The sequence below is a fragment of the Xiphias gladius genome, chromosome 13, assembly GCF_016859285.1.
Source record: "Xiphias gladius isolate SHS-SW01 ecotype Sanya breed wild chromosome 13, ASM1685928v1, whole genome shotgun sequence".
NCBI classification, from domain to species: Eukaryota; Metazoa; Chordata; class Actinopteri; order Istiophoriformes; family Xiphiidae; genus Xiphias; species Xiphias gladius.
This window is the reverse complement of record NC_053412.1, coordinates 10,325,912-10,341,675: the sequence shown is the minus strand read 5'-3', so window position 1 is coordinate 10,341,675 and position 15,764 is coordinate 10,325,912. Positions and strand designations below refer to the sequence as shown.

The following is a 15,764-nucleotide window of genomic DNA, read 5'->3' as shown; positions in this document are numbered from 1 at the left end:
TGATCAATCCACATTGACCGCTTTAATGGGACTATGAGCAGTAACACTTATTGCCCTTTATGTCACAAAAACCTGGAAACTGACAAGAATTTATTTTCCTATCACCTAAAGGAACAGAAGAATGGTTAACTCCATGGTCGTGCTAGTAGATTATAGGCTTCGGTACTCTGCTGCGGGCAAGTTATTCAAAGGAGGAAGGTAAATCTTTGTAACAAGAAGTTGTTAGTGTTTTTTTAATCACCCAAAAAAAACCCCATGTAGATACATTTAGTTTTGGTACCACTGAAGTTTCGCAACAAAATATTCATCCACCAGAGCTGTAGATACTATGGGATCAGAGAAAGTAGTCCCTACAATGTCATGGCTGGATTAAAAGGGAACTTCACCGATTTTAAACATCAAAGTCTGTTTACAGATGTTGGGGAGTGCTACTGCATATGTATAATCCTTTTGTGGCTCCAGAGGGAGCTGTGTGGGAGCTAATGGATTGCCTCAAGTGGTGTCACATGAGTCAGCGTCAGGCCTCTCTCTGCTTGTGGCTAATATTAATAATATAACATTTTATTTTGATAATTTTGATAATATTTTTTTATAGATGTGGCATACACCGTTGCGTAACTTGGCTTCCTCTTGTACTTGCTTTTAGCGGATAAATTTTTTTTTTTTTTTTTAGATAATACTAGTTAGTTTTTATAGTGTACACTGAAGTGTTAACACGAGGCATCACAACATGTGCTTGGAACACATCGATTATTCTGATGCAGGAGCACTTATCATTAATGGCCCGTTATTTTCAGGAAACGCATCTGCCACGCATACCTCTAGGGCTGCAACCAACGATCATTTTCAATTTCATCACTAATTAATCTATTGATTACTTTTCTGATCTATTGATTATATGTTAATTTTTTTTTTTTTTTTTAAATAAATAGAAAATAGTGAAAAATGACCGTCGCAATTTGGTCAGACCAAAACAGAGAAAGATGAATTGTGCTGACAGATCGCGCTAGTGCCACAATATATAAAGGTTAAGTAAAATATATGTCCTTCCTTCCGATATTATTCGTAAGAATTCGGAGCCACACAGCCAGGACTGTCCAATGTTTGGGGGCTGCAGATACCTCACAGGCCGTGGCTTTACCACTATACATTCATGGTTCAGTGCCAATGAGCTTTCCTTCTCATGCTGTGTGACCAATCTGTATCCTGTGCTGACTAAGATCTTCCCTGTTCATATCTCCGTGTGCTAACCAAACCTGGAAACCAAAATGATTGAGTATGAACTGTTAGTGCAAATAAAGGAATAATTCACTTTCTGTCAATTGCCTGAATTTGCATAGCTTTATTTCATTCTATTCTTTAGTTATCTCATGGAAATGCAAAACCTCAAGTGTTTTGGAAGCATTAGTAACAGTGTTGAGATAGAGCATTAACGGACCTGCTAAGAGACAAATAACTATTCCAGTTACATAACACGCATGAATCTTTTTGGGAAGCCATGCTTATCTTATTACAGTGGCTGTTTTAATCTTCATTTTTATTCCCGTTTGGGTGTGCACCTGAAAACTGCAGCCCCGACGGACATGTCTGCCTTTGCCAGTGCCAGCGTGGTGCGGGCTGGTTTCATTCCAACGCCACAGTGGGCAGAGGGGAGATCATGGCATTGCCCTGAGAGAGAGAAAGGGAGAGGAAAGAGAGGGAGAGGTACAGACTGAGAGAAAAACAGAAATAGCGGAGGGAGACTGTTGGTTTGGGTAAGTGGATTATGTGATGTGGAGGAAGGAGGGAGAGGCTCTGTCCTCTATCTCTGCTGCCGTTCTTGCTCTGGTCAAATACTACTCGAATCAAGGCAAAACAAAAGCGTTACTTGCTCACTGTCCTAATTTTTAAGCTTATACAACTGTCCTAAAAATGTTTGTTTTCACCGAACTACTGGCATCCTCATGGCTGGACTTTAAGTACCTCCTGCCAATACTTATTTGGCTTAGGTGCCAGATGGTGAGGGTTGGTTACACAGAAAGATACAGGGAATATCAGAATCTTACATTAACACTTTAAAAATTACAGACAATTCAGTGATCTAAAAGAAAACCAATAATTAACTCAGGTGTGAAGCCCATTTGTAAAATTAAATTTGAGCGGGTAGCTATTATTTTCTTAATTTTATAGGCTAAACAATAATCTCATCTAAGCAAGACGACAGTTTACAGTAAAGTGACCACATTTCTGAAGTGGAAACCGGGGGACGTTTCCAGTTCGACGGTCAATATGTCCTGAAAATATCCACTGTTTTTATCTACGAAATAAAAAAGGGGGACAGTTCCAGTCTTATGTATTTTGACAGTGGTAACTGTTGTACTGTAGTAAACTATGGTGAAGGCCGACTGGTGATTATTGGGTACTAACTAATAACTTTATAAAGCGTGTCAGAAAATCATATAGTAGCCTACCATGGTGAGTGAAGCTATGGTAAACCATGGAATACTCAATTAAAAAAATGGCCTAGTTACAAATAAATAAGTACACTATTAAATAAAATACTTTGTTAACAGATTCCCATTGCTTGCCTCATTTTTGTATTTTATTGTTTACAATAATAAATGGGGGGGGCTCTGTAATCATTTCTTTACCTGTCCTCCTTTATCATCTTCACTCTTTTTTCCTATCCAGTCTTCCTCCTCTCCTTCCTCTCCACTTTCCCTGCAGAGATTAAAGCCAAAAAGCAAAACAAAAAAAAACAAACAAACTTCTGACTGAATTTTTTTTTTTCAGGCCAAATCGTATTCCCCATCTACAATTTGTAAAACAAGTTACAGAGGTGGCCCACATTAGCCCTCGACACCTGCTAAACAAATAGCATGTGTGTAAAATGTAAAATGATGCACTATATTTGTAGATCGCGTGGTAGCCTACATCCAAGTAGATTGTATGCCTACAAATCAGCTACCTATCACCTGGTAGTATGTTTCCTAAGTCCCATAACCCCACCCCTGATTCTAACTCTGGGCTACCTCCTGGCCTGAAAAGATGTTTGTGTGTTTCACTTGAAACCTGATACTGTCTGGTCGAGTTTTGGACAGCAGTTTTCTCTCAAACTAGGCAAGCAAGTGATTAGTAGTAGAGGAGGAGTGATATGAAGCTGTTATAGCGAGCAGCCAGCCCCCTCTGATGGCCAACACAAGCACAACACGAGACGCCTGCCCGTCTGCTCTGCAGCTAGGTCTTTCTTTCCAGTCTGTTTCTAATTCACCGGGGACATTTCTGGGAACAGCTCCAGCCGGGGACAGGCTGAAAATGGGGACATCTGGGTCGCCGTTGTCTACAGCCATGCTAACATCGGCATGCGAAACATGCCCATAATGAAAGTGCTAACGTGCTCATGCTTGGCAGATAATATTTACCAGGATCATCATAGTTTAGCGCACAAGCATGCTAACATTTACTAATTAGCACTCGAAGCTGAGAGTGATGGGAATGTCATTAGTTATCCATGACCGACAGACCAAAATGGCCATCCCTAGAGCCATGCCACTAGTGTGGCTAAAAAAAATTGGTAGATTAATCAATAATGGAAATGATCCAGACCAAGTAAGACTCTAGCAGTATAAACTGTGACAGCATTTAATTCTTTCTCATTGTAAAATGAAGAATGTGTTATTTTTTCTTTCAAAAGTTACACAGTCTCAGTTTAACAACTAGCTCGATCAGCTTATACAGCTCAGATTGTGTTTACAGGAAGAGGTAAAAGAACTCCAAAGTTCTTGTAATCTGCAACTGAGCCTGTGAGATTCAATCTTTCTGATTCTGACTGCTTACAAATTAGGTATGACCTCAGAGGATAGCACACTGAAATGTTATGTAAAAATTTGGTCTGCTATGAAGAGAAAACATCAGTACAGTACAAACAACAGCAGCTTACAACAAAACTGCATGAAAAAATAAAGAAATAAAAACAGCCAGGAAAAAAATACAGCCTGTCTGAATTAGATGAAAGGTAACATATGTTTAAAAAGCTTTTGGGCACCATTACAGTTTGACTCTAGGGCTTTGTGAATGACTGTGCCTATACTGGGAATATACTACTAAGAGAGAGAATTTTGTTGATATATTAGGTGAAATTTTGTACGAAATTTTCACCTAAAGCTGCAGCTACATGAATCGGCCTGCCCACACGTTGTTGTACAATGGCGCATAACTGTATGCGTTACTGTAATCTCAGAAGGGAGGGCAAAGGCACGTCTGAGAATTTGGCTGCAGCATGAGAACCAGTTGGCCCACACTCCCTCCAGCTTGGAGGATGCTGTGTCATGTCATATAAATATTAGGAGCACTAACAGTGGGGCATGGGTAGAGCAAATATGTCAAAGCTGTTAATGCTTGCTTTTGAGGGTCTGCAGCAGCTTGTTCAAGCATGTCTGTTTAATTAAAGTAATCAGAATAAAAGATTTAGTATTCATCCAATGTGACCTATTCTCACTGTCTCTTTTCCTCCGTTTGTATCCATAGGACTACACGTTGACCATGTATTTCCAGCAGTACTGGAGGGACAAGCGTCTAGCCTACGTAGGAATCCCCCTCAACTTGACCCTGGATAACAGGGTTGCCGACCAGCTCTGGGTCCCCGACACCTACTTCCTCAACGACAAGAAGTCTTTCGTCCACGGAGTCACAGTGAAAAACCGCATGATTCGCCTACATCCTGATGGAACTGTTCTCTACGGCCTCAGGTAACGTCTGCTTTGCGCTGTAACAGTATGCTTCTTAGTAGGTCTTGTGCACTCATGTTTGTGTTTGTGTTTGTTTTTCCTTCTCCTTTTTACCATTACCTCGATAGCTACAATTCCGAAAACAGTATTCTCTTTTCGATTTTTATCAGCTCCAACCTCCAGCATCAAAATTTGAGTGAGTAGTGAAAAATAAAAAAAAAAAAATTAAAAATACCTCTGTAAAAATGTACAGATGACATGCCTGTATTTTACTTAGAGAACTACTTGTTGTTAAATGTTTCAACTTAATCATTTATGTGAGTGTTAAAGGATGAGTCTGGAGATATTCACAATTTTTCATATTGTCATTAAATTGGATCACCATGCAAAGACCGAAACCACAGTGAATGGATCCTAGTAGCATTTAATTCTTGTGTAGCTAAAGCCTAATCTATCTTACTCCTCAGTGCCACAGAGCTCCATTGTTGTCCAGTAAACACATTGCTTAGCCACACTACTGGACTGAGTGATATGTTCCTTCATTACCATGAACTCAGACACTGCAGTTTATTTTGAATTCCACATACACTCTGCTGCTGCTGGAAATACCCACTAGAGAACCAAATGTGTGTTAATCCGCCACTGAAAATAGTCCCCAACAAATACACTGTTTATTCCGGTTTTAGTAAAGTTTGCTAAAAACTGCAGAGCCCAGTTGTTTTATGAAATTATTGAGAATTGTTTACAAATTAAACTATATACTGTATTCGTGACCAATTTTTTTTTTTTTTTTTTAACTTTTTGGGGTTGAAAGCCACAGACAAGGTAGAGAAGTGTGAAAGTAATGAAAGACATATTGATGCATTGTTAGTTTTGGTCTTCTTGCAGGATTTGTTGACATTAAGAATAATACAGAATAACACCAGCCTTATCCTTTAAAATATATGTCTCTAAATTCACCCTAGATGTAATTCTTTGCTACTTTTCCCAGTACTGTGGCACAACTGAGTTTATTTATGTTGATAGATTTGTAATCCACAATTTCTGGGCCATGCAAATAAACAACACTCCCCACAGCAGGCAACAAAGTGAATCTCAGGGTCAGAAATGTTCTCAGATGTTTCCCTGTGTTAAGTTAAATATATGTTTTTAAAGCACTATTACAGCACCACAGTTACCCAAGCTGAGAACTTGGCAGTTCTCTGGTGCTGGCCAATGAACAGCCAGAGGATTGTGTGGCATGCTCAAGGGCACCTCAGCACTTGATTTTTAAGTGGGGGAGGGTGCAGTCAGAGATCCTTCAAGAAAAGAAGTATGAACAGGTTAGAAGATGCATTCATGCAATGGTAAGCTTGCTGTTGTTTGATATTTGTTTCATAAAGCCCTCGTTTTGAATTTCCATTGATCTTTTTCGACGGGCAGGTTCAGAAGCGTTATCGTGACCTGTGTGTGTGTGTGTGTGTGTGTGTGTGTGTGTGTGTGTGTGTGTGTGTGTGTGTGTGTGTGTGTATGTGTGTGTGTTTGCATGCGTACTTGGATGCTTCTGTTTGTATCAGTCAGCGTTCATACTTCACAGCCAAACACTTATGCATGATTATACAAGGGGAGTTTCATAGCAATTAGCCTTGTTGGCTACTTATAGACTTCTCAATGCTTTCAGGAGATCAAAGGGAGAGGGAGATGTGTGACGTGGTGTTTGTGATATGAGCTGTTATATAAATTTATGTCAGGTACAGATTCCTATCATGGCATCAAAGAATGAATTCTTCCTATAAATGTATGTGTGTTGTTCATTAGGGCTGCAACTAATGATTATTTTCTCTATCATTTAATCATTTATTCTGTTAAGTGTATCAAGTTTTCATAGCATTGTTGTTTTAGTACAATTTTATATGCCAGACTTTTTAATAGTCTGTTATATTTCATATTTTCCCAATGGCACTTTTATTTCATGTCACATTTTATTTCATAAATTCACTTTTGATGACAGTGTAACGTCATGCTTGCTGCTTGCTGCACAGGAGCAGCAAGCAGCTGCTAGTTAGCTCGATAACTGCCAGCTAGCTCCAGTTAGCTAGAGCAACCACAGAGAAAGACTGTCTTTTTGCTCTTCACCGTTATCCACAATACACTCAGGAACATCTTTAATCAACTGAACTCCGAATTTGCTCGCTAACGTTAGCTGCTGCCATTCCCGCTGGCTTTTCAATTGGATTCTGACTAATAAACCAAGCTCAAAACCTAGCCCAGCTAGTTAGCTTGCTGGGTAGGTAGCATATGCAGCCTTGTTAGGCTAAATAAAAGGAGAGGTTATTCTCTGTGTCGGTGTACTGGGGTTTATTTACAGGAACAACCTCTAGTCGGGCAATTCAGGATTACTTAGATATTGTTATTGCTCTTGCTAACAGGAGCTAACAGGCTAAATTTTGTAGCAGTTGTTGTTTAAAGAGGCAACTGCTGACAACACTGCCACAAAAAGTGACATTATAAAGTAAAAAATAGCATTATGAAATAAAAGATGCCATTATAAAAATTGACAAGATGAAAGAAACTGCGACATGAAATAAGAATGTCCCTGGGGAAAAATACAATCATAAAATAAACACAGACTTTTGAAAAAGGGCATTTCGAATTAAAAGTTTCATTAATTAAATTAAAATGAATTCGATAGCTCTGTTAATATGGAAATAAGGATTATGAAACAAAATTTCATTATAATTAGTTGCATTCATCATTTCTAACATTAATTCAAAAATGATTGGTTCATTGTTTCATATTTTACAGAAGACTAAGGGAAACATTAGATATTCACATTTGAAAAGATGGAGCCAGAGAATTTGGGGGCATTTTTGTTCAAAAAAAAAATTATTGTCAATTAATTTTCTGTCCATTGACTAACTGATTAATCAGCTAAACATTTCAACTCTACTGTTTATTAGGATTTGAGGTCTGCAATATGTAAATATTTAATTGTATTTTGACAGTGCTCTGAATGAAAAAGTGAAACAGGCTTCCCTCTTCATAGATACTATAATAATATAAAAAGTTATATAATACGATGGAAATCCAAGTTATGAAATCTATACATCAACTGCAGTGCCTTAAAATACGTTTAAATTTTGCAGACCTGATTTTATGTTATCGTAAAACTTAGCTGTATAATGATATCATCTAATGCGTTTCTACAGCCTCATCTGAGTCTTAACTGAATGAAGACATCCAGTGGCTAACTGCCAAGCAGCCAGCCGGCTTTTAATCAGGCCAGACTTAGCCTAAATCATTTTGAATTTGCATTTCACTTTGCTGCTTATTTTAACTGTCTGATTGTCAGCCGTTGGAGCTCATACATCTGATAAACAAAGGGATACCTCCTCATGACCTAGTTCAGATGAGCAGGCACAAAACTCAGCCAAAATGTATTGCCTTAATATGATTTTTAATTGCACAAATTTTTACTTAATTTCAGGATGGAGGGCAGCCAGTTTTGGTGAACGGTGCATGAACTGATTCAAAAACAAGAGTGAGGACTGCTTGTCTATCTGGGATCTAGAGTACAATTATGTATACAATTACACAGTCAGCATTTTACCTGGGAGGTGATGCCATAATCTTATTTTAACATGACAATGCCAATAGTCTCCAGTAATATGAAGCCAACTGAGGAACATAGTGTAAAGACAAATGGACACTTAGTTTCCTTTAAAGATGATTAGACCAAGTCAAGTGCTATCATCTTAATGCTTTAATCTAATTGTATTCCCACAGTCCCTTATGCGTCTCTGTTAAGCAACTACTCACTGCATTGCTGGCCAAAAAAAACTTTTAGTAATCCATTCCTTCCTTACTCCCTTCCTGTCCATCGTCTTTTCAATACAATCACAAACAGTATCTAACATATATTCTCTCTTGCTTCCCCTCTCCCTCATCTGTGTCGTCTTTTTGTAGGATAACTACAACAGCAGCGTGTATGATGGATCTCAGGAGGTATCCCCTGGATGAACAGAACTGCACTCTGGAGATAGAGAGCTGTGAGTAGAAAGGCCGAATTGCCTTTAGGGCTGACATTCAGCACACTGCGCCGGCTGAGAAGAAAACCAACATGGTCTCTTGTGTGAAATGTTACAGTTTGAGGGAAACAGTATCAAACCTGGTTCATTTTTGTTTCCTTTAAGTGTTGTAGCATGTTTTAAATCTGTACCGGAAGGATGGGGTTTACTTTGTATGACAACACTATGACTGATGACATAAATCATCAGCTCGCCTTAAAGGGTTATTCTATGGTTTTAATATTGCACTTCCATAAAGGCTGGGGACTTGCGGAGATAACCCTGATGACCTCACAAGGGTTATTTTGTCAGACTTCAGAAACCTCCCTCCATAGCCACCGAAGCAATAATACAACTGTCTTCTGTGCAAGTTTATGGGAGATTCTGCTTCTTAAGCGGCTTAATGCACTGCTATGTTCACCAGCTAGTCACTAACTTTGTCCGTCTGCTGTTTGGTGCAGGGCACGTAGCACACTGTTGTTTTGTTGTATCAGAGTTTTATGTTAGAAAACAAGATTGATGAGAGCAGTAAGAGTAGATCAAAGCATTAAAGCTGCAGGCCGAAAAACCAAAACAATTAGCAGAAAGATGCTAAAACGCTCTGTAGAGCTGAGTGGAACTGCAGAGCTAGCTGAGAATTCTCAGTTTGTCACCTTTCACATTACACATAGTCATTTGATCCATTGTTAAGATAAAAGTATTCATCAGAGCAGCTGTAAGGTTATGAAGTATCAAGTTTAGCCCTGTATGTAACAGAGCTGTCCTCCAAGTTTAGGTAATGCTAATGCGCTACTATCACCCAACATACTGTTAGTGAATGTCCTAAAGACAACGTACAGAGTGCCGCAGTTTTTAGCCTTGTAATCTGGAAGTGATTTACACCTGACAAACCAGGGCACACAAACTACATGGTAGGATAGAAAACAAAGATTGAGAATATAAGGGACACACAAATCCTTTTGGCATCCTTGTAGGCCAATTTCTCTAGTACAGTGTAGGATCTTTTAAGATTTCGTTGATAGTTTTTGTATTGGAATAATAAAAAGAAAAGTAAGAAATCTAAAAAGTGAAGCAAGAGCTACCGGGAACAGAGGAAATGTCGGATATTTTTGATTTCTTTTGATATTTTGTGAACTCAAGTGAACCTATTAACTGACTTGGTTTTCAAAGCAACGTCTGGTTCTTGGAAACCACTTCAAACGTTTTTTTTCCTCCCAAATGACAGCCCAGTTGGATGATCAGCAACACTGAATATCTTGGTCTCCAGTGATGGTTAGACAGATGGTTACACCTCGGTGTATGTGTGTCTTCTTGTACAGATGGCTACACCACGGACGACATTGAGTTCTACTGGAAAGGGGGCGAGTCAGCTGTAACGGGGGTGACACGGATCGAGTTGCCTCAGTTCTCCATTGTCGATTACAAGTTGGTGTCCAGAAACGTAGTCTTTTCCACAGGTAAATGCTTTACTGTAATGTATTGTGTATGTGTTTTATGGCCTTTAGCCTTCACGCACTGAATTTCCTTTGGGAATAATGCACGACAGGCTGACAAGTGGATGTTACATTTTAGATGATATGGTTCATATCAAGCTTTGGCCTTTTTACAAGTTTTAATCCAGTTATTATTTAATCAAGTTCTGTAGCAAACGTATCTGTGCCAAAGCTTGATCTATTGATCTTACTGCCACACAGCCAAAGTTGTGTTTGTCAGTGCTTCTAATTGGGTTGAAGTGAAAAATTGCGCTGCTTTTGAAGTCCCCCTCAAGTAATAGCAGCTGAGGCTGAAGGACGCTGGAATGGTACTTAACCAAAACAGGTCATAAATGCTGTGATTTACAGAGCAAATTGTGTCCATGTCAGATGGTTCTTGACCCTGAGAGGTGACACTGAAATTAATGGTTATTGTTTTTGGTTATCATGCTCACGTTAACAAAATATAGCCACGACCCCAATCAATTCAGTCAGTCAATATCAGTGTTAACAGAAGTAAGTCGATCTTAAAGCCCCTGAAAACCTGGTTTCAAACCTCTTCTAAATTGTAATGACCAAATATGCAAAAATCTAAGTTACAGTTCTGGGGAACAAGCATCCTTACTTATGATTGATGAAGACTTAAAAGTCAGCTAGCTAGCTATCAGGAGCGTGTGAGTGTGGTTTGATCGGATTTGATTGACAGTGCTGGCAAGTCAAACAAACAACCACACGACTGTCATCGGATTTTGAGACTAATGTTGCTCCATTCTGATTGGTTCATGACAACACTTTTTCCAACTATCGTCCGACTCCTTCAAACTGGTGAGATTATGAGCCAATTTTATAAAGTAATATATCAGTGAGAAATTGTTTTAGGGGCCTTTAAGTTTTAGTGTATTCACATATATTCTTAAAAGAGTTTGCCTTTTGAATGGAAAATAAATTCTTAATTCTTAATAATCTAAATTCATTGTTTAAAAAGGCAATGCAAAAGCTTTTACACCCTCAAAATAAAGGTATATGCCATGTTTAGCTGTCACATACTTTTTGTCCTTGTGTCAAAGCTCAGATGATACATTTCATGGTAAAATACATAAATCCAATGCCTTAAACTACATGAAAACAAAACCAACACTAATGTAACAGAGTTTCAGTGTCATAAATATTCAAAGATAAAACATTGTTGATGAAAAATGAAACATTTAAACTAAGGATAAATAAATGCAAATACAAGAAAGAGGTGTAAATCGGCTTGTAAATCTTTTGACATTGGCATCGTCATTGACTTGTGTTGTGAAAGACGTCAATCAAGTGTTATTTATAGGTTCAGAAGAGCTGTTTTGTTTGTTTGTTTTTTAGCAAAATGGCAATTAATTAGGAGACCAGGCAGCATCTTCAGGCGATTTTTCAAGTTACTGTACAGGAAAAACATTTGCAGTTGTTTGCATGTTGTAATTCATCTGTGTTGCTAAATGGAGAAGCATACAAGAATAATTCAACAATCCTTATTGCCTGCTGGGGTATTCTAATATATTCTGTGAAATTTGGTTTTTATGTATGGTACACCAAGGTCCTAAATTAATCTGATTTTTAGGCCTAGATACAGAACTTTATTGATGCTGCCCTACCAACTGCCATATAATCTGGTCAGTAGAGACACATTCAGAGACGCAGCTTCTCCACAGCCACAGCGGGGAAATGGAAGCTCTGTGACATTTACTTATAATATAATTTCTCACAGAAGTTATGCTCATGAGGAAGAGCCACACCAAGTCCGACAAGGACATGGACAGTAAATCATTTGTTTGCTTTTTGGGTATTTTTTTACACTTTGAATGCAGATACACAGCAAAGAAATATATCCCTCTCCCACAAGTGCCTGAGTCGCTGTTCAAGATATCGCATTCTTACGCCCTCATTTTCACTGCGTGTGTGTGTGTGCTGCACATGTGCTGCATTGAATTTACCATCATTCCTGGTTGTGTACAGTATATGTGTGTCCCTGCTTTTATCTGTGAATTACATGTGAATGTGATGAGGCGAGCGCACCAGAGTGCACTTGTTTGCGAGAAGCGGCATGTCCCCTGTGGGTGGCGACTATTAAAGTTTAGCGTCCAGTGGTCCGCTCCCGTGCTTTTGGCAGGATGTGTGAAGCACATCAAAGGCTCCCCGCAAGGCTGGCTAATGACCAGGTTTCCTCCATTACATGTGCCACTATTCAGCTTTAATTCCCTCTTTTTCTCTCTTCCTATCCCTCCTTTCTGTCCTGTGTTGGTATTGCTCTCAACCCCCTTCTCTTGTTTTACTTTCTCCTCTTTTCCTCCCCAACCTTGTTTACTGTATCTTTTCCTCTCTCTTGTAAAAGGTGTGGTTGGATGCCAATTATCCTGCTGTCTGACAGAAAAACAGCCCAAGATTCAAGGCATTATATATTCATGTGGTATGAGGCCCAAAACATCAATTATTCTTCTCTAAGCACACATACAAACACACACATTTGTGTGTGTACATACAGTATGCATATCCATATGCAAATGAATGCGTGACCAAACAACATTGCTATGTCAGATGACATTTAAGCATGTGTTGTTTGAGCATTGTGCACATTCATCACCTTTATTATCCTCATCCTCACTGTCATCTTCTTTGTGTCAAGATAGCTGCGATAATAACATCTTTAAATATTCAATAACATCTATATTTCACGTTTTTTGCCGCACTTTGACAGTACAGGCATGGAATCTGAATCTGAAAACACAGCTTTTGAAAATAGCCCTGAAAGTGAAAATTCTTTAATTAATATTGCTCAGACATTCATTAATATGCCTCAGCACCCTTGTCCACTCTGCACACAAGGATGGATACCTCACTTTCTAGAGGAAATCCCAGTGATATATGGATGGTAATGATACAGCAACCGTTTTATGAAGAGCAATTTCACCACCTGAGTTCATGATTGGGATGGGGCAATTATCAATATACTGTAACTATATAAATCATTAATGCTCATGGTTATCTAGTAGGTTTATTATCACAGTCTCGCAGTGAACGGCAGAATCACACCTGTGGCCACAGACGTTTGCTGATAAACACATGCATTAAGGTGGAGGTTGGACGAAACAATCATGCTGCTAACGTGACTTTTATATTTTAGACAGCTATCAAGTACAGATTTTGTTTTACTTCCAAATTAGATATTTTTTGTTCAGAAGAAGCTTACATTCTGAAAAAAAAAGTTTTTCCTTTTTAATTTAAAATGAGTTAAAAAATCAAAAAAGAGATTGCATATTTTTCTTTAGCTTTAATAATGCCAGTAATTGACCACACACTAAGTCCAGTCAAGTGCTATGCCTGTCAAGTTTTCTGCTCTTGCAAGGCATCCAATGCGGCCTACAATGATAACAGTGGCAGGTTTACCACTCGAAATTCTTAGTACTTTTTCAAACAGTGGAAATGATCTATGGTCCTTGATTTTGTGCAGAGGTAAAAAAAATGCAGGTAACTCATTTCTAACTGGCGACTGTGACAACTTATGCTGGCAGCTTTTATTAGCTGTAGCTGGCTAGCTAATTAAGCCAACATTATTTCCGTGAGTTGTTGAAAACACTGTCTGCGGCTGACTGAACTGAGCTATTTTAAAAACAAGAATCTTGTAAAACAGATCTTAAAAATGCACTTGATGGCTACATACATATTATGGGTAGTAAACCCGTTAGCCAGACATGCTAACGATTGCAGCTACGCTGGAGCAGACCACAACTATTAAATCCATTCCTCACACTTTTGCTGTAGTCTTTTTTGGTTTCCGAAAGGCTAACAAAAACTTGAAAAAGGGAAAACAAAAACCTGACAAGCTGAAACGGAGTGCCTCGGAATGAGGTGACTGAAAACCTTTGTTGCCAGATCAAAGCTGCCGGTGGTCACAGCACAGTCCCTCATTGCGTGTAAAACTTGACTGTACCAGCTCTGCCATGACGCTGACAAAAGAGAAGAAAAAGGAGACAGCAGACCTCCCACTCTTCACTGCTCCTGTCTACCCAGCCGCTCTCCCAGACTCTATTGTTGTACTGTCACTATCAACTCAACTTTTGTAATCATCCATGTATCCCGTCTCCCCTTCCTCCTCCCTCTCCTCCTCGGCCTCACACATGGTGTTCTTCCCACTTGTGGATGTTGTTTGGTGCAGCAGTTACAGCCAGTACAGTTCTACACCCACACGCAGGTGAACCTCAGCCTCCTCTTTTCTTAAATCACTTCTGCATCTGTTGCTGTACAGATACTTGGTTTGGATTTAGGCTGGAGGAGCTGCCGTTAAGGATGCATCAAAAGGAGTTAATGAGATATTTTAAGACCTGGGACAGTGTGTTCCCATATTCAGTGTAATGAAGTGTATGACCAGCGTGTGGTGAGTTTGTTCACGGCTGCCAGAACTACCAACCATGAGCCAAATACAGGAGGATCATCAAGCATGATAAATGAGACATAGTTTGTGTATTTATATAAGCTTTTCTATCGACCAGCTTTAAAATATGCTTGACAGTGAGCTGAGCTTTTTACTTTAGTTTTATACAAAGTTTGATGTTCTACAGAGTTCCTATCTCTGTTGAGACTTTTAATGAGCCAAACACAGAAGCTTTGAAACTCGGTAGCCAAAAACAATACGTTTTTTCAACCAAAAATGAATCGACAGCTGTTTTTTGTAACTCAGTAATTGTTGAAATCATTTATCAAGCAAGGATGGCAAAAATTTGCTGCTTTTCTCTGTTTAATATCATTGTAAATTGAATCTGTTATCTATGCAAAACATTTGAACACTTGGAAATGGGCATTTGGACTATAAAGAACAAACAGATAATCCGCTATTGGATAAATTAATAGATAAAGTATTGGGTTGTAACATATTACATGGGTTTTTATTGGGTTTCTGCAAATACCACTTAATTTTTACATTGAAAAGGACCTTAATTTTTCACTTAAGGTGCAAAGGTAGGGAAAAACCCGTAATTTTGGACAAAGGTTAAATTAAAAAATTATGATATGTAAAGTGGTTCTTCAAATCCCTTACCAAATAGCTTGAAAGCCAAGCCCGAATTTTCACTTTATTTGAAAAATTAAGGTCCTTATGGTATAAATTAAGGGATGGCTTTCATGTTATTAAATTTTAAGGGGTAAAAAAACATTTAGTTAGGTGAAATCTTTATTTGTACGATTAAGTTATATTTTTATTTTTCTGTTTTTCACAGCAAGTTATAGTGTAATATTCATGATGCTCAACACAAATTGTTCCTGACGTATAAAGAAAGATGGTTTATTGAAGTTTTGTACAGACTTTAATTATGCATTGGTGGACCAACCAACAGACAACCATGCCGCAAGCGCAGCTAAAAAAGTTTTTAGGATGGAAGAAAGGGATATTTTTAGAGCTTTGTTTGCATTGCGATGTTAAATGTAAGAAGTTATTTTTATACCTTACAAATGTTTCTCCAATTCAATGATATTTTTGGTGTCTTGTAAGTTTGTGCCCAGACTTGCGCTGG

General features: G+C 38.6%; 1 protein-coding gene across 3 annotated transcripts in view; it reads left to right on the top strand.

Annotated features, from left to right (window-relative positions):
* The window catches only part of LOC120798044 (gamma-aminobutyric acid receptor subunit beta-3-like), a 64,783-nt gene that overhangs the window by 36,060 nt on the left and 12,959 nt on the right, over positions 1–15,764 (top strand). For all 3 annotated transcript variants that reach the window (XM_040141995.1, XM_040141997.1, XM_040141996.1), the window contains 3 exons: positions 4,507–4,727; positions 8,652–8,734; positions 10,072–10,209. In XM_040141995.1, the coding sequence (XP_039997929.1) occupies positions 4,507–4,727; positions 8,652–8,734; positions 10,072–10,209 (442 nt within the window). The remainder of the gene's footprint in view (positions 1–4,506; positions 4,728–8,651; positions 8,735–10,071; positions 10,210–15,764) is intronic.